Raw genomic sequence first — 19,538 nt, 5'->3', positions numbered from 1 at the left:
TTTCGTTTTTCTTTCCTGATTATACCGATTACTCATACTTTACTGAGCAGGGGTTAAATGTGTAACCACCAACAGTCCAAGTACACGGAAATTCTTCCAATAGTTTTTAGTTTACTGTGAACTATAAAACTAAAAATTTCTAAAACCGTGTTCTTTTGGTCGGACGATTTCTCAGTTCAAAATCAGTATAATGTTTTGTAGTTTCTTGTGTTTGTAACGATCACCGCAAAATGTCCAAAACTTTATCCAGAAGAAGTAGGTGATCCTGTGGAGATGTTCCACCGAGTAGGATGTCATCTTGAAAAGGATACACCTTTGCGTGACCTCGAAAGAGTGTTTCCATAGCTCGTTGAAATACGGCAGACGCCGAAGATACGCCATAAGACAGTTGTGCGCGTACAAGCCTTTGATTGTGTTTATGGCCACCAGGTCTTAAGATTCGGGGGCGTAGGAACCAGGGGGGGCAAGGGCGGCAATGCCCCTCCCTAGAATTTTGTTGGGAGAGGCAACTAATGTTATTGCCCCCTCCAACTTTTGGGTCAGTTGAAATCTTCAAAAGGCTCAAATTCTCATTTTAAAAGCATAAAAAACTTATAGAACCTCAACTGTGTTTAAATTTCAGTCTTTTCCCGCCAATTTACATAGTAGTAAAATGTACACGTGCATTCGAAGGAGCATTCGTATCTATGGCTTTGTTAGCGGTGAGTTTGAAGTCTCCACAAATACGTATCGAGCCATTCGGCTTTAACACTGGGACAATCGGTGCAGCGAATGTAGAAGTTGGAATCGTAGTGATGATTCCCATAGATTCCAAACGATCAAGTTCTTTCTCAACTTTCTCCTTGATTGCCAAGGGCAAAGTGCGTGGTTGGAAAAATCTCGGTCGCGCATCTGATTTTCTGATTAAATGTACCAAGACGTCTTTAAAACGTCCTAAACGTGGTGTGAAAACTGCTGTGTTTTTCCAAGATATCTTCCAATGTGAGGGTGGCACTAGTCAAGTGATGAACAAAGTGATCCAAAACTCGTAGATCAGAGAAGATCCAAGTTCTTCCACAGAGATTTGGATTGTATAACGATAAAGGTATTCTAAGCCGATATCCCATAAGAAACACTATAATATATATCGAGTATTTCTCCTTTTATGAATGTTCCCCTAGGTAAGATAATTTTCATGGCTCTGGCTCCTACAATAGGACTAAAACGTTGCTCTGGTCTTACCCATCGGGTTTTCCCAATCGAACGATTTTATACAAGAAAAACTTTCCATACTTGGAACGACTAACTCGACCCCGTAGATCGGCTGACCACGGGGTATAAAAAGGGACACAGACTCAAAAGGGTCTCTCTCTTTTCTTTTCTGACGATGCGCCACATGATGAAACCCTAACTCTCTCGTCAGCCCGGTTCGCCACTGAAGGAGTTGTGCCGCTTGTGCGCGATATGTTTTCTTGTTTTCAAGATCCACCGAAAAAGAAATGTTCGGTACGGACCCGCGCCAGCGTCGACCCGCGTTCATCGGGTCTTTAGCGTCTAAACCAGCGGAATCCGTCAAGACTCTCGTTCCTATGGCCTTCTTCAACGTACTCGTAAGAAAACAATTTTAACTCATAAGTGCACTTAATATATGGTGGGGAGACCAGAGCCAAATTCCATTGTTGTATTACCTTATGTAGGTCCATTATTCCTTATATAACTCTTTCAATGCATAATTAAATGATTTTTAGTGCCTACATTACGACTTCTTATTTATGTAGTTTAATTATTGTTGACACTTTACGTAACTAAAGTACCCCTAGACAACGAATTACTGAACCAATCTCATTTAATATTAAAAAGTGTCACAATTGGTTCCTCGTGTGACGACTACTTGTAAGTGGGCTTTCCTTCCGTGAAACTATACATCTACGGTCGAAAATCCTTTGGTTTCCAGGTTACTGCTACTGCTACAAACTGAGCGTAAGTTGTACGGAAATGACTCCAAAGGTTTGGCGTTCGGAATTGTGCTATAGACATCTTCCGAGAGAATCGTGAAGGCAGAACCCGTGTCTAACTCAAACGGTAGTGCTTTACCATTCAGTTTACATGTTAGGAGACATGGTTCAATGACTGAGGGTCTTGCGCTAGCAGCTTCAATGTGGTAAGCAGTAGCATTGTATTCATCGAAAAGCTTGTATTGAACTGTGGTTTGCCGAACTTCCTCTGTAATTTGTTTCTTCGTTGTATTGGGCTTTCCTGATGTACCCAAACATACTCTGGCCGAATGTCCTACATTTGTTGCATTTTGTTTCTTTATGAGTATACAATTCTTCGTGAAATGGTCTTTCGTTCCGCATCGGAAACATCAGCCATTGCGTTTTGTAGGGAGTTCAAAGAAGTCTTTCTTTGGTTCGTTCCTATTACCAGTTTTGCGGTTGAGTGATAATGTTGCATGTGGTTGTGTGTATGCAGAATTTCCATCGGTGGATTTCATAACTCTGGAATCCTTGGCTGCTGTTTCCATGGCTACTGGAATGGTTTTTGCCTGCGCTAGTGTGAGTGTGGCTTCCTGGAGTAAACGTGTTTGAATTTCCGGATTTGCTATTCCACATATCAGGCGATCCCTTATCACGCTATCGAACGCTGCGTCAAAGTTACAATGCTCCTCTAGTCGTTTGAGTTCCGCTATGAAATTATTAACTGACTCTTCTGGTTGTCTGACTCTTTGGTTAAATTTGAAGCATTGCGTCATCTCTCTCGATGTTGGATCATAATGCTGTGTCAGTAGTGTCACCAGTTCATCATACGTCTTGTCCCCGAGTTTTTCTGGAACAATCATGCCCGTCAGTTTAGAGAATACAGTGGACGGTAGACAAGTTACCAAAATGGCAGGTTTCTTCGCATCTACAGTTATATAATTTGCCCAAAAGTATGATTTCATACGTTCAGAGTAATTGAAGAAAGATTCCTCCTTTGGATTGAACGTATCGCATTGGCCATCAGTGCCTGACACAGTGATGGTAGGCGGTGTTGGCATAGTTGAGCCTAATCCTTTGTTCTGAGATTGATAGTGTTGAGACGTGGTGTGCAAGAGTTAGACTGATACAAGTTCAAGTTCAGGTTTTTTTATTGCCAATCTGATATGTTTTACATCTAAGGTATTCAAGGGCCAAGTCAATGAGCGACTTAAAGCCCTTTTAATTTAAGATAACAACCTTCTTTAATTTGTAAAAAACAGACAAAACAAAAAATAAAAAGGGACTTGTGTAAATGTTACTTGAACTGTGTTATTCTCTTTTCTTGGATCCCATCTCCGTCGCCAATGTTGTGTTTGTGGGGAAGTTGTAAATTTGATACACTAATAGAAAAGTCTATCTCGCTTGGTCTCTCTCCCTGTTCTCTAAGTTTTAGTTTTACTTTGGTTGTTGACCTTGATTATAGAATGATAAAATACGTGATTATAGAATGAGGCGCCATCTGGCGATATATATGAAACCGTTATACAGGTTCATGACATAATATAAAATGTACAACAGTTGCCAATAAGGTGTTTATTTAAACTCCGGTTGGCTGACTATGTCGTGACGGTGTTTAGCGTGGCTTCCAATCAACTTCATGCTCGAACAATAAGCTCCTCCCCATTAAAAAGTCAAACAGCCCGGTATCACATCGGATTCTTAAAAACGTCTTCCGAGATTGTTGGAGAAAATGTACAAAGGAAAAAAAGTCCAGATTATTTTTAAATAGGAAATTTTGTCCAAGGTAAACATTTTCAGTTATTAATCAGTTTCTTTAAAATAGCCCGTTGGACATCCAAGTTATAATCAGTAATAAAGGCGGTAATCGGATTTATGTTTACCAGGTACATTTTCACCTACCTGCCAGTTATGCGTACATTTCTTCCCAGTACATTTTCACCTACCTGCTAGTGATGCGTACATTTCTTTCCTGTACATTTTCACCTACCTGCCAGTGATGTGTACATTTTTCCCTTTGTACATTTTCACCTACCTGCCAGTTATGCGTACATTTCTTCCTTTGTACATTTTCGCCTACCTGCCAGTGATGTGTACATTTTTTCCGAGCACCGTCTGAAGCGCGTGCTGGTGACGTATTTCCTTCCACCTCTTGTCTCAACATATAGTCATTCTCCCTTAGTATAAATAAATTCTTGGTTTCAAACTGTATGTGAATGCATTAATATTTTTTTAATTAATATTTTTTAACCATTGCATATTCTTATTAAAAAAATCAGCACCTTCACTAGACGATCAGGCGATCAGAATATCATTCTTGGAATTTCCTTCCGCGGAAGAAGACGCCGGAAGCTCGGACTTGGTGCAAATTGTAGATCCGGCTTCGAACACTGTTTACGAGGTGGGCCAGCCCATCTTTCGACGCGGCATAGTTTCGGTGGGACACCAACTTCTTCTGGCATTCCTTTCTAACAACGCAACGAGGCCCGGCAGAGTTAGGGTCAAATATTCATACCTGGCTAAACGTAAGCATTTCTGTTTCATTTATTTCTACTTCATCGGAACGGCCATTTGGAAATGTTTCAAATGTAGACCCGAAGTGGCGCTACGCTGCTGCCTACGAATTGAATTACGGCGGACGTCGTTCCAAAAGTAAAGTGGGTTGTCCACTTAGGACACTAAGATACTAATAAAGGGCCTCCAAGTTTCACAGAATCGTTTTGAAAATTCCGGTGCTATTTAATTCAGGTAGCTCCTGCCCTCCCGTCTTTTAATTTTTAATTTCAATTTTATATTTATTTATTTCTTTATTTAATCAAAATTTAATATTTATTTATTTCTTAATTTAATCTAAATTTAATCTAAATTTAATAGTTATTTATTTCTTAATTTAATCTAAATTTAATATTTATTTATTTCTTAATTTAATCTAAATTTAATATTCGTGTATTTCTTAATTTAATCCAAATTTAATATTTATTTATTTCTTAATTTAATCTAAATTTAATATTTATTTATTTCTTAATTTAATCTAAATTTAATATTTATTTATTTCTTAATTTAATCTAAATTTAATATTTATTTATTTCTTAATTTAATCTAAATTTAATATTTATTTATTTCTTAATTTAATCTAAATTTAATATTTATTTATTTCTTAATTTAATCTAAATTTAATATTTATTTATTTCTTAATTTAATCTAAATTTAATATTCGTGTATTTCTTAATTTAATCTAAATTTAATATTTATTTATTTCTTAATTTAATCTAAATTTAATATTTATTTATTTCTTAATTTAATCTAAATTTAATATTTATTTATTTCTTAATTTAATCTAAATTTAATATTGGTTTATTTCTTAATTTGATTTAAATTTAATATTAATTCATTCATTTCTTAATTTGATTTAAATTTAATATTAATTCATTCATTTCTTAATTTAATTTAAATTTAATATTCATTTATTTCTTAATTTAATTTAAATTTAATATTCATTTATTTCTTAATTTAATTTAAATTTAATATTCATTTATTTCTTAATTTAATTTAAATTTAATATTCATTTATTTCTTTAATTTAAATTTAATATTCATTTATTTCTTTAATTTAATTTAAATTTAATATTCATTTATTTCTTTAATTTAATTTAAATTTAATATTCATTTATTTCTTAATTTAATTTAAATTTAATGTTCATTTATTTCTTAATTTAATTTAAATTTAATATTAATTTATTTCTTAATTTAATTTAAATTTAATATTCATTTATTTCTTAATTTAATTTAAATTTAATATTAATTTATTTCTTAATTTAATTTAAATTAATATTCATTTATTTCTTAATTTAATTTAAATTAATATTCATTTATTTCTTAATTAAATTTAAATTAAAAAATCTTTATTTCTTAAATTGATTCAAATTAAATATTCATTCATTTCTTAGTTTGATTTAAATTAAAAAATCGTTTATTTCTTAAATTGATTCAAATTAAATATTCATTCATTTCTTAGTTTGATTTAAATTAAATATGCATTCATTTCTTGATTTAAATTAAATATGCATTCATTTCTTAATTTAAAGTTAATATTCATTTATTTATTTAATTTAATATGAACTTAATTCTTAATTTTAATTTAATATGAACTCAATTCTTAATTTTAATTTAATATGAACTTAATTATTTATTTTAATTTAATATGAACTTAATTCTTAATTTAAATTTAATATGAACTTAATTCTTCATTTAAATTTAGTATGAGCTTGATTCTTAATTAAAATTTAATGTTAACTTACTTCTTAATTAAAATTTAATGTTAACTTACTTCTTAATTAAAATTTAATATTAAATTAATTTTTATTTTCGTTTAAATATAATTCTTAATTTCCTTTAAAAAGAAGGGTTTAAAGTTAACCTTCAGTTCCACTAAGAGAATACTCCAAATTCTAAAAAATAATTAACCAAAAACTATGGATTTTGGAATAGAAACTCGATTTTTCTATATTAATTAAAAAGGTGATTTTTCTTTGTAAGTGAGAGTGCAAAGTCCGTAAGTGAGATGATCGTTGCATTTGTGTGGGGGTCCTACTCAAAAAGAGATTACCGGCTTACTGCTGCCGTCTAATAAGCAGTGGAATAATCTACCATTCCCCAAAAATACAATACGTTTATTTTACATTGAATTTAATTTTCCTTTAGATTTGGTACCGACATCGCGTGACCCCTGTGACAATTTCAGCGCGAACCACACTTCTCAGGAGATTTCCTCTCCGAACTATCCGGATTTTTACCCGAGTGATCTGGAATGCAACTTCACAATATCTGGTAAGTTCTATTGAAATTAGGGCGGTGTTGGTAAGCGATCATCATCGAGTACTCGGTCTGTTTTGAGATCGAGTATTAGAGCGGAGGAAGAAACCATCGTTATCGATTACTAGTGTCCGCGAGTACATTATCATATGAGTACTAAATTCGAAGTAAAAACTATTTGAAACTCCTTACGCTAATTATAATTCAAAATAATAAATTAAAACAATAAAACCATTTTCACCAGCTTTTACTTACGCATGTTCTTCGTGTTTTTATTTATTATTTTGAATGAGTACTAAAGCGGTAAGAGTTATAGACCTCTCGCACTATGTTTTATAAACCCGTTTTTGCGGCCAAAACTCTGGATGGTACATTGAAAAATTATTTTTATTAAATTAGTTTCATTATAAAATTAGACATTTTTGAAATCTAAAATTATTTTTATACGCCACCTAGCGGACAAGTTAGCTTTGTGATACTTTTTTGAGTAAATCAAGCATCGAAATCAGTTATGAATTAGTTCCATATTTTATATAAAAAATTTTATTGCATTTTGTCCTTTACTTTTGAAGTTATCGAACAAAAACCACTGAAAAATGCACCAAATCCGCCATTTTCGTTTGGGTTTAAAAACAAAAAAAGCTGTAGCGGGAGGAGAATGCTTTTGAATGTCTAGTCAGTATTATCTGGGCTTATTAGTACGGAATTGTTTATTTAAACGTTGTAGTTATCTATTCCCCTAAGTATTTTAGATTTTAGTGAGTAGTCTGTTTTATATTTTGTAAACTTAGGTGTTAGGCTTAGCGGAGTCGCCGTTATAACGAGCACGCGGCCTGTGCATAGCACGGGTTAAGAGGCGCCATCTTATAGCGGCTAGGGTAAGGTTTCTTTTCGCTGGAGACTGCGTTAATATGCCGAAAACCGTTTGTGAGGAATTCCAAGCGGAGGATACCCCAATTAATAGGGGTTCGGGCAAAAACAATACTTGGATAAAATGTGTAACATGTCGACAATGGTATCATGCTGAATGTGTAGATGTACCTCCAGGAGAAGTGAGCAAGATTCAGGAGACATGGGTAGGTGGCTGCTGCAAAGTCGCCACTGCAAGTCAACACTACCAGACAAGGTTTCGCAGCCAACTGAACGCTAAAGACTTTGCCTCTAGTCAACCCAATGATGAAGCAATCACTAGTAATAGTTCAGAGAACACCACTCATCCGGCCACGCTTACTGATAATCAAATAACTAGACAGAATACCAACCTAGGAACGAATGGTTTGGAAAGTTTTCTAGGAAATATAGATAAGCTTATTGGCAGCAGATTTAACACCTTTGAACAAAGTTTGGCGTTGATGCAAAGAGCATTCCTGACAGAGTTAGATCACAGAGACCATGCAATCAGAAAGCGTTGGGAAGAAATTGAGCAGAGGCAATTGACCCAAGAGAAAAACAATACCGAGCTTAAGACACAGGTTGAAGAAGTACAAAATGCAATATTACAACTTAATTCAAAACTCAATTCAGAACGCCAAATACTGCAAGAGGCGGAGACCGAAAAAGTATGGAAAACAGTCAAGGATCTATCTGGTCTAATCGAAATGCTTAAGTCAAAGACAGGCGAGTCTGAAGAAGGGTTAGATCACTCTTTGAATCTCCAGATGATAGAAAAGGCCCCAGCCGAGAATTTAATGGCCTTTGGTGCAATATTTGATGATTTAGACACGCCTGATGGAGCCGAAAAGTGGTTACGTAAAAATCTCGAATTAGATGAGAATTTTTCCTGGTCTGTGAAGACTTGCACTCGGTTTGGGAGAGGAACGGAGAAGATAGATCAACCAATTCTTATCTGTTTAGACAGCGCTGAAAGCCGTCAAGTTATACTTAAAGAGGCGCTAACTCTGAGAAAGAATCAAGTACCCGAATTCCGTAAAGTCACCCAGACCGTTCAGTGGAAGAGCGTATGATGGCGAGGTTCCGCTCCTTTCGGCAGCATAGAAGGCAGAAACAAAAACCAATTTGTGCAAATGATAAGAACGGTAATACTAGTGCAAAAACACAAAAAAACTAGAATCCTGGCCTGCACCCCGGGAATCAGGCCGCATAGGACATGATACCCATAGTGATTTTTTATCTAGTGATTTTTTATCTATTGGTTTTAACCAGGAGCATGTTGTATATAATGTAAATAATAACGATAATGTTGTAGTATATGCCAACGAGGACAAAAGTGAATCCCATCCGTTGACACCCACAATCCATCAACCGTCTCCTCAGACCGGTAGTGGTCTCCTTCCTCACTTAGAGCGGCCACGGCAAAAACGGCGAAAACGTCGAAGCTAAAAGAGACAAGAAAAACCCTTGGTTTTTGGTTATGGGAATGTTCAAGGTGCTCGCTCACAAATTAAATATGTAGAAGTGGGTGAACTAATGAATAAAAAGGGACTCTCATTTTATGGTATGACAGAAACCCATCTTCGTGGAGGAGAAGTTCCAGACATACCTGATGGTTGCGGCTGGTGTGGAGTGAATCGAGTAGGAAAGGAAAAAAAAGGTGGTGGCCTGGGAATTTTAATTGCTAAGAAGAAACCTATAACCGTTATTACAGAATGTAAAGAGCATATGTGGTTTTCCATCGAAGAGACACCTGACTTAATCTTTGGTCTGATATACTGTGCTAGTGGAGACACTACTGCCGGACGCCTGTGGAATGAAAAAATCTACACCTGCCTTGAAAGAGACATTATTGGTTTTGTCGAAGATGGAAAACATATCTGCATTATGGGAGACTTTAATGGGCATATTGCAGAACTAGGAGAGGAAAATACAAGTGGAAAACGTTTCAAGCAATTTGCTGAAACTACTGGGCTTATAATTGGCAATACCACTCCAGTGTGTGAGGGAAAATTTACACGGACGGGTTGGAATTCAATGACAGTGGCTTTATTGACTGTATCACGAAGATAGAAATTGATGAATTAGGTCTGAATAGTGTGGCGAGCGACCATCATAGTATTTTCACTACGGTTAACAAAACAGCAGTACTAAAACTACAACAGGAGGAAGAAAAGGGCAACAGCTCGCTGACCCGTACAGTATTATGGAACTTTGAAGATGAACAGGCAATGAAAGACTTTACCTCACACATTTAAACTGAAGTAGAAAATGAAATTGATGCATATGAAAGCTTTGTAGACGCTATAAAACATGCTATGAATCAGACGTTAAAGAAAAAGAGGGTAGGAGGCGTACTAAAGGGAGGAATCACCCCTAAACCCTGGTGGGACTGTGAGGTAGATGCTTGCATTAAGAAACGTAAGCTTGCCAACAAAGACCACAGAAATGCTTTAGCTCAGGGGCTGCCGGTAGAATTAATCCGAGAAAAGTGGAAAGTATACCAGAACGTGAGATCAGAGGCTAAATCAATCATTTCGAGAAACATCGCAGGATACAATAGAAAGATCGAACGGGCAATTGAAAAATCCGGCAAAGAGAAGGGTAAAAAATTCTGGAAGTTCCTGAAAAAACTGAGGAAATCAAACGAGCAAATGAAAAGTCGGTTCGGTGGTATTAAGTCCCGAGAAGGCTCCATTCTGTATAGACGACAAGAAGTTTCCGATAGAATAACGGAATACATTAAGGAATTGGAAGATAACCTCCTATGTCATACCGCAGAAGCTACTGGCACTGTAGAGGGCCCGCAGTCGCTAGATCATAACATAGATCATACCATGGGGCCAACTGAAAATATGCTAATGTCCCAAGACGATTTGGAAAATAAAACAGTTAATAATAATACTAGACACTCGCCGAGCATTGCTGTAGTAGGAAACTTAATGGATGCCTTTGAATACAAAGATGTAATTGCCAGTATTGACAAACTAAAGAGAGGTAAAGCAGCTGGAAGTGACGGATTACATGCCGAGTGTCTGAAGGCTTTGGGTCCAAAGGCTAGGTTTAAGCTGTGTAATACATTGAACGAAATTAGAGTATCAGGTAATATCCCTGACTCTTGGAAAGAAGCCCGGGTAACCTTGTTATTTAAAGGAAAAGGAAAAGACGAGAGGGACATGTCAGCATATAGACCCATAGCAGTTACCTCTATGGTTTATAAGCTATATACTATGCTATTGAAATCAAAACTGTCTAATTTTTTGGAAGAAAATAAAATTCTCAATGAGGTTCAGAGTGGGTTTCGTCCTAATAGACGCATAGGCGATCATTTGTTCATAATAACGCAATTGATAAAGATTTCTGCCACTATGAACAAGAGGCTGGATATGGCTTTTCTAGATATAAACAAAGCGTATGACAGTGTAGATAGAACTAAATTATGGGAATGCATGAGACGGAGGAACATTCCAGAACCCTTGGTAAAATATATTTCGGCACTATATGAATCCTGCCTCTACACCTATAAAATTTACTCAATAATTACGCCGTTAGTGGAGAGTCGAGTGGGACTAAGGCAAGGATGCCCCTTATCTCCAGTTCTTTTTATAATATTTCTCGACGATCTAGCAAGAGACCTCACTGAACAAGGAGTTGGGGCGAATTTGGACTCAAAAATCTATGGGCATGGAGTACCTATCTCTGTCTCATGTTTATTCTATGCGGATGATATCGCGCTGTTTGCAAATACCGAACACAATATGCAAAAGATGTTAGATGTATGTACAGCATATCAAAAAAATCTGGCCTATCATTTAGTGCTGAAAAATCGGTTCGTCTGACACTGAATGGCGGAGAAACATCTACTACACTGACTCTCCAACAAGCTCCCATGGCATTAGTCACAAGTTTCAAATATTTAGGTGTTACATTTATGTCTTCCAGGCATTATCTGTTGGACATGGAATCATTAGTACTCAAACGGTGCAATAAGCTACGGTGGGCAGTAAGAAACCTTGCTAACCGGTCATATAATTCATATTCAGTTGGACGCTTGTTGTGGAAATCTATAGCTATCCCAGCATTAACCTATGGAAATGAGGTTTTAGGCTTCTCCTCACGTACCCTTGAGGTATTGGAAAGGACGCAATACGAAGTGGGCAAAAGTGCCATAAATGCAGGTCCCTTCGCAGCAAAGGTGGCCGTCCAGGGGGAGTTGGGATGGTCTCTAATGGTCCAGAGAGAAGCACGTAGCAAGTTATGTTATCTGAGACGGCTGAAATTTCTACCTGCTACAAGCCTACCCAGAAAGATCTTTGAATATATCCGGATGAATGGTTATAATATAGCTTGGACCAAGAGAATTTCCCAATTGGATAGAGAGTATGGCGTTAGGACGGAGAGAGCTAAAAGCACTACTTATAAAGAATGGGCAAAAATGGTTACCAGTGAGGCAAATACCCACGCTGAGGCCAAATGGATAGCTGAAGTCAAAAAGAAAAAGAGTCTCTGTTTTTATAGAAACAAAACTAAGCCAAAGTATGAAGACTGTTACAGAGGGACATGGAACGGTGGTCTTCTCTTTCAAGCAAGGACAGGCTCTCTCTTGACCAGTGCTAGACAGGCTGAATTAGTGGGTCTCTCCCCTCAGTGTCGCTTGTGTGTAACTAATGTGGAAGATACACGACATATACTACTAGAATGTCCGGGAACATATAAAGACGACTTCAGAGAATGGAGAGTAAAGAACATTTCTACGCCATTGCAGGACCTATTAGGGCTAAATCCAATGCTCGGTTGGGAACCTGGACTGATAACAGACATTCTCACCTTCTGGCAATTAAAAAAGAAGGAGTTTAGACTACAAAAGTAACCCCTAAAATTGTAAATGACCTTGTCATAAGGGGATATACGAACTCGTTATAAAGAATATCTGTGACTCTGCGATTGTTTCTATGATACTGCGAATGATTCAGTGATACTAATTTATGTGATACTGCGGGCTACTCTGGGATATTAAGATTATCTCTGTGATATAATATATATATGTAATACTGCATTTAACCCTGTGATATTACGATTTGCTTTGTAATATGGCAGGTATCTGTAATATTGCGTTTAATCATGTGATATAGCGTTTAATTCGGATGCACTTCAGTATTTCACTAGTTTTTGTACTCGATATCCCCCTGCCTATAACTATAACTATTACATTGTATTTCACTTCATTACTATTGTATTCCATTATTATATTTCATTATTATACTTCATTCTTATACTTGATTATTATTTGCATTATATTTAACTACTATATAACTTGGCTAATATAAGGTCTGTCTGTTTTTACATCCTTTGCATTTAACCTAGTTTACCTTTGTATTTTTTACCAAATTTGTTTTAAATGATACTCTTCCATGTATTTTTAAATTTGTTTTGCTGTGCTCTTTGTGAGCCGCCCTGTTACAAAAGGGTGTCGAAGACGGCAACAATAAAACCTTAAAACCTTTAACTTGAGAACCCGCAGGCTAATTTCGATTTCGTTTTTTGAAATTGATAGAAAACAAGGGATATTACCAGGGCCGTGCTTAGAGGTCTCGCGGCCCCGGGCGAAATGCATTGGCGAAACTGAGTGTAGCGGCCCTCCGGTATATGCATCCCTATGGTAAAATTTTAGCGGCCCTGGGCGACCGCCCTGCTCGCCTCCCCCTAAGCACGGCCCTGGATATTACTATAATATTTTAAAAAAAACTTTGCGATCTCTGACGCAGTAGCGGCAATTGCTTTTAATTTTCAGTAAAACAATTTCTGGTAAATAGCACAAATATAGCCAGAAATTGGGCTATTATGGGCTAGAAACTAAAATAGTTGGCGAAAAGTTGATTCATAAAAATTAATAACCGTATTGTCCTAAATACGGATAAATTACCAACAGTTTTCACTTATATCATTGTTAAAGAGACATATGTGAACTCGCGACGAAACTACTAAGATGTTAGACTAAAATCAAAAGTAAGTTCCCGTTGGTATGTTCATATCAATTATCTTATAACCATAAAACATTTACAAAATTAAAATTTGCAATATAATAATGAATCACACAAATTAATAAAAATTTGATTTTAATACATTTTTAACGGTAATAGTTAGTGTAGGGAGCTGTTGGCTCGCGTGGCGTGAAGGGCTTGCCACCACCCTCCTACGCATTGTAACCCGGCCACCTGTTTAAAGGCATTATAAGTCGCTAGATGACTTGGGCCTAAGGTGGTGCCTTGGGTATTAGCCTAGCTGATTATTATTATTATTATTAAAAACTTAGGAAAATTTAACTTTTTGAATTTTTAACATGTTCTACTTCATCATATCAACTGTATTATATATGAGTTAGATTTTTAACTATTTGTATACATCAACTGGACGGCGTCATTTATCATTCATTAATAATAATAATAATAATAATAATCAGCTAGGCTAATACCCAAGGCACCACCTTAGGCCTAAGTCATCAAGCGACTTTTGAAGCCATTTATTCAGGTGGCCGGGTTATAATGCGTTATTATATTGCAAATTTTAATTTTGTAAGTTTAAATGGTTATAATATAAATGAATCAAAATGATATAAACATTCCGACGGGAACGTACTTTCGATTTCAGTTTAACATCTTAGTGGTATCGTCGCGAGTTCACATATATCTCTTTAACAATGATGTAAGTGAAAACTGTTGGTCATTTATCCGTATTTAGGACAATACGGTTCTTAATTTTTATGCTTCAACTTTTCGCCAACTATTTTAGTTTCTAGCCCATAAATAGCCCAATTTCTGGCTATATTTGTGCTATTTACCAGAAATTGTTTTACTGAAAATTAATAGCAATTGTCGCTACTGCGTCAGAGATCGCAAAGTTTTTCAAAATATTATAGTAATATCCCTTGTTTTCTATCAATTTCAAAAAACGAAATCGAAATTAGCCTGGGGGTTCTATAGTTAAACCCAAACGAAAATGGCGGATTTGGTGCATTTTTCAGTGGTTTTTGTTCGATAACTTCAAAAGTAAAGGACAAAATGCAATGAAATTTTTTATATAAGATATGGAACTAATTCATAACTGATTTCGATGCTTGATTTGCTCAAAAAAGTATCACAAGGCTAACTTGTCCGCTAGGTGGCGTATAAAAATAATTTTAGATTTCAAAAATGTCTAATTTTATAATGTATCGGTCTTTATCAAGTACTTGACCTTTAATTGAGATTGAGTTCTAGGGCTCTGTGTGTACCCGATCATCATCGAGTAATTGGACTTAATGAGGGCTGCGTGAAAACTCTCGAGTACTTGCCATTTTTAGATCGAGCAGTTTGATTAGGAAGTTGACTATTCTGTAACTTCTTACTGCTGAAAGTGTTGGCAAATATAGTTTGAAGGGTATGGCATTAAGGGATCGGAATCTCAGAAATAAAAACAGATATAAAGTAGAAATGGCTTAGAACGAAAGATATACATTTTTATAATCACTTTGGGGTCAATCCATGTCAAATCACCCAAGGTCCTCACGCTACCCCCTCCGATTTTAGTGAAACTCTCACCAAATTTAATTCCCGCCTGTTTAGTACGAAATCCAAAATTTCAGCTCTGTATTCAATATAGCTCTGAAATTTACCCCTGGACGCGGTCGAAATTTCAAACCTAACGAATTATATTTCAGGAACGGCTTCGCTTTCCAGAATGATTTTTTTTATTTTGATAAAACAGTTGCCAGAGTCCACAAATAAGGTGTCATAATTGAAAATAAATGAGTAATTTATTTTATAAAAATTTTCAAAGATGCTTGATAAATCACGGTTTTTGTTCGACAGATTTATTTAAACAATTTCCCAATTCCGAACAGTAGATATTATATTGTTAATTATGACATGTTGTAGGTAAAAAAGGGTCGGGAAACACGAAAATAGAACTAAAATTAAAAAATGACGTCACGGTGTGAAGATACGAAACTTTAATTATTGGCTTTTTATGAAAATTGCAAAATCGAAGCCGTCTTTGGTGGCGATTTCGGGTTGGTGAGAAACTAAAATTGCAAAACACTGTAATACCACTGGAAAGATAAGGGTTTCATATAAAACATATCAAAAATTCATTTTGTGTTTACAACTCCTTGATACTTTAAATAACTTCTAAAATAGCGGTAAAAATCTCTATATTTATGTGATAAGTGTCAGCCCTAGAACCGCTTTGGAAACAAGCTACTCAATTCGCAACTAAAATCAGGCACCCTCGTTACTGATTTGCTTTTGGTTATTGTGGCGTTAACGTAAATTACAGTTACTTTTAATCAGTATGTTCATAAGTTACATAATAAGCATAAGTATGACATAGAATGATATCGGTTAATGACAGTCTCTCACAAAGTGGTTGCGTATATAATCAGCGTAACCTGAGGATTTGTAAAACGAAATTCGACACTGCCTATCCTTTTGTGGCATTATATATCAGCCAAAACATATTAAGATCTCAAATTCGAATGTAAGTTCCGTCATAAACAAAATGAATGCATATAATGCTATTGAAAAATTCAGTCCTTACCCGGTAATGATGTATATGGTCATAGAAAAATCAGATTTATCCTTAAATAATTAGGAGTTAGGAGAACAGGTGGTTTCGTACTTGTGTATATGATGTTACTTATGGTATTTTTATATAATAAGTTGATTTAGAATAGTGCCCTTCTATTCTACAACACATTTCTGGCCCATTTTTAAATTTGTGTATTCCGTTCCTTTAGTACACATTGCCAGCAATTGATGGCTGTTAATTCGCTTTTCGTTTCAGGTCGCTGGAAGGTGCTGCCATCTAGAAGTACTTTCTATTTTTTTTAATTAGATAGAGTCCAAACTCGCTTAATTAGCATGGCTTACGTTTATGTTACGCACTCTTATTCAATCTTAACTATCCTACTAACATGGCTTAAGTTTATGTTATGCACTCTTATTCAATCTGAACTACCCTACTAGCATATGCAAACGGTTCTGCGATTAGCACAAGTAGATTATATTTAAAGCAAGTGGCGGCTTGACGTGAAGTAGCTCTTTTCTCAATAGATGTCGCTAGCGTCGAAATTAAAAAGGCGGTACTGATAAGTACCCCTCTCGATGATTGGATTGCTTGTAAATTGGTCAATAACATAAATTATAGCAATTATAAACAAAATTGTTAGATAGGATATATAATTTAGATTAAAGTTCCCAAAATAGAAATAAGTTGTATAACTATAATACTCTACAATGACTTTCTGACGACGGTATCTTTTGGCTATTTCGAATTTGAGCTTCCTTTGCCATAAATAGATGGCACCACGCTCTCCAGTAAAGTCACATTTTTCAAAGAATTGGCTAAGATTCCTGGCCATCTCTAATAACAGGGGCCTTTTCAGAAGAAGACTGCCATCTGATACTACTAAGTAAAACGACAAGATTTATTCAATATTATTATTCATTGACAGAAGATGACAAAATAATATTACTTTCAAGGGTATAAATAAATGACCAAAATGTACAAGAAATTAAATTAAAGGAACAGAATACACAAAATAAAAATGGGCTACGCGCTATAGTTGAAATTTAATCAGATTCTACTGCTGCTAATCGCAGAACCGTTAGCGGGTGCTAGTAGGATAGTTCAGATTGAATAAGAGTGCTTTAGCAATGTTAAAGCGAGTACCGGCTCTATCAAATTAAAAAAAAACTACCAGAAGGCTCTTTTGGGTGGAAACACCTTCCAGCGACTTGAAACGAAAGGCGAATTAACAACCATCTACTGCTGGCAATGTGTACCTAAATTATACTTAATATATAAAAATAACATAAGTAACATCATATACACAAGTACGAAACAACCTGTTCTCCTAACTATTAATTATTTATTGATAAATCTGATTTGTCTATGACCATATATATCATTACAGGGTAAGGACTGAACTTTTCAATAGCATTATATTCATTCATTTTGTTTATGACGGAACTTATATTCGAATTTGAGATCTAAATATTTTTTGGCTGATATATAATGCCACACAAGGATAGGTAATAGTTAGTGTAGGGAGCTGTTGACTCGATCGCGTGGCTTGCAGGGCTTGCCACCAGCCTCCTACGCATTGTAACCTGAATTAATGGCTTCAAAGGTCGCTTGATGACTTAGGCCTAAGGTGGTGCCTCGGGTATTAGCCTAGCTGATATTATTATTTTTTATTAGGCAGTGTCGAATTTCGTTTTACAAGTCCTCAGGTTACGCTGCTTATATACGCAACCACTTTGTGAGAGACTGTCATTAACCGATATCATTCAGTGTCATACTTATGCTTATTATGTAACTTATGAACATACTGATTAAAAGTAACTGTAATTTACGTTAACGCCACAATAACCAAATTAAATCAGTAACGAGGGTGCCTGATTTTAGTTGCGAATTGAGTAGCTTGTTTCCAAAGCGGTTCTAGGGCTGACACTTATCACATAAATATAGAGATTTTTACCGCTATTTTAGAAGTTATTTAAAGTATCAAGGAGTTGTAAACACAAAATGAATTTTTGATATGTTTTATATGAAACCCTTATCTTTCCAGTGGTATTACAGTTTTTTGCAATTTTAGTTTCTCACCAACCCGAAATCGCCACCAAAGACGGCTTCGATTTTGCAATTTTCAAAAAAAGCCAATAATTAAAGTTTCGTATCTTCACACCGTGACGTCATTTTTTAATTTTAGTTCTATTTTCGTGTTTCCCGACCCTTTTTTACCTACAAAAAGTCATAATTAACAATATAATATCTACTGTTCGGAATTGGGAAATTGTTTAAATAAATCTGTCGAACAAAAACCGTGATTTATCAAGCATCTTTGAAAATATTTATAAAATAAATTACTCATTTATTTTCAATTATAACACCTTATTTGTGGACTCTGGCAACTGTTTTATCAAAATAAAAAAAATCATTCTGGAAAGCGAAGCCGTTCCTGAAATATAATTCGTTAAAAATGGGATTTTTGAAAGGTTTGAAATTTCGACCGCGTCCAGGGGTAAATTTCAAAACCAGTATCTCAAGAGCTATATTGAATACAGAGCTGAAATTTTGGATTTCATACTAAACAGGCGGGAATTACATTTGCTGAGAGTTTCACTAAAATCGGAGGGGGTAGCGTGGGGACCTTGGGTGATTTGACATGGATTGACCCTTTGGGCTTTTTGGAAAAAAAATTAAAAAATAATATTTTATAATCGTATTAAGATTTAATTCTTAAATTAGGTTTAATTAAATACAATTTATACTGCTGGATGAAAACTAGATCTGGATGTCCGCGCGTCGTATCAACATTTAATTCTCCCGACAGTATAAAGAATTCTTTTCTTGTTATTAGTAATCGCTTAAACCAATAAAACTTTTTCAAAAATTGGAAGGAAACTTTGAATATTTTGTTTAGTTAAAATACGATGATTCGATGAAGATGTATGAAGTGTACCTCTTAGGGGCCGTTCAATAGTTTCGTTAAAGGCAAGTTCCATTATTTTAAAGAATCGAGTTTAATCGACATTGTTCAACATGGACATAAATTTTGGAAATACGCAACTTATCCGAGACTAATGCCAATTCAAAGTATTTTCCCCGATGGACGCTGGGATTGTGCTTCTAGTTTAGTAAAGCTCATTTTCTCTCAGGCAGTTAACGCTTTGTGTTCGCATTTCTTTATATTTAGATCTATTATATTTTTCTAACGTTTTAATGCAGTTATTTCTCAGGTGATTTTTATCGTTTGAGTGCGATTTCAATTTCTGAGATCAAACATTTTGGGGAGATTGCGACATTAAGTTCTAATTCTAAAACTGCTTTTTGTTCATTA

The 19,538-nt window shown here is 35.4% G+C and overlaps 2 protein-coding genes across 2 annotated transcripts in view; one reads left to right on the top strand and one right to left on the bottom strand.

Moving 5' to 3' along the window:
- Positions 1-1,897: 1,897 nt before the first annotated feature.
- On the bottom strand, positions 1,898-3,016 carry LOC149961261 (uncharacterized). The gene is made up of 2 exons (XM_090160090.1): positions 2,404-3,016; positions 1,898-2,268 (listed from the first exon to the last, which is right to left on the bottom strand). Exons 1-2 carry the CDS (start codon positions 3,014-3,016, stop codon positions 1,898-1,900), a joined length of 984 nt encoding a protein of 327 aa, XP_090016216.1.
- Positions 3,017-6,662: 3,646 nt separating this feature from the next.
- The window catches only part of LOC149961260 (uncharacterized), a 46,889-nt gene continuing 34,013 nt past the window's right edge, over positions 6,663-19,538 (top strand). The window contains exon 1 of the mRNA XM_090159879.1: positions 6,663-6,781. The gene's annotated coding sequence lies outside the window, so the exon portion shown is untranslated. The remainder of the gene's footprint in view (positions 6,782-19,538) is intronic.

Source organism: Leiobunum rupestre, chromosome 1 (assembly GCF_980474605.1).
Source record: "Leiobunum rupestre chromosome 1, qqLeiRupe1.1.hap1, whole genome shotgun sequence".
Taxonomy (NCBI): Eukaryota; Metazoa; Arthropoda; class Arachnida; order Opiliones; family Sclerosomatidae; genus Leiobunum; species Leiobunum rupestre.
This window is presented reverse-complemented; position numbering and strand designations above follow the sequence as displayed.

Coding starts and splice junctions, on each gene's coding strand:
- LOC149961261 (XM_090160090.1), bottom strand. CDS start 3,016: ATGCCAACACCGCCTACCATCACTGTGTCAGGCACTGATGGCCAATGC. Junction 2,269..2,403: donor ATCACTCAACCGCAAAACTG/GTAATAGGAACG, acceptor CAACAAATGTAG/GACATTCGGCCAGAGTATGT.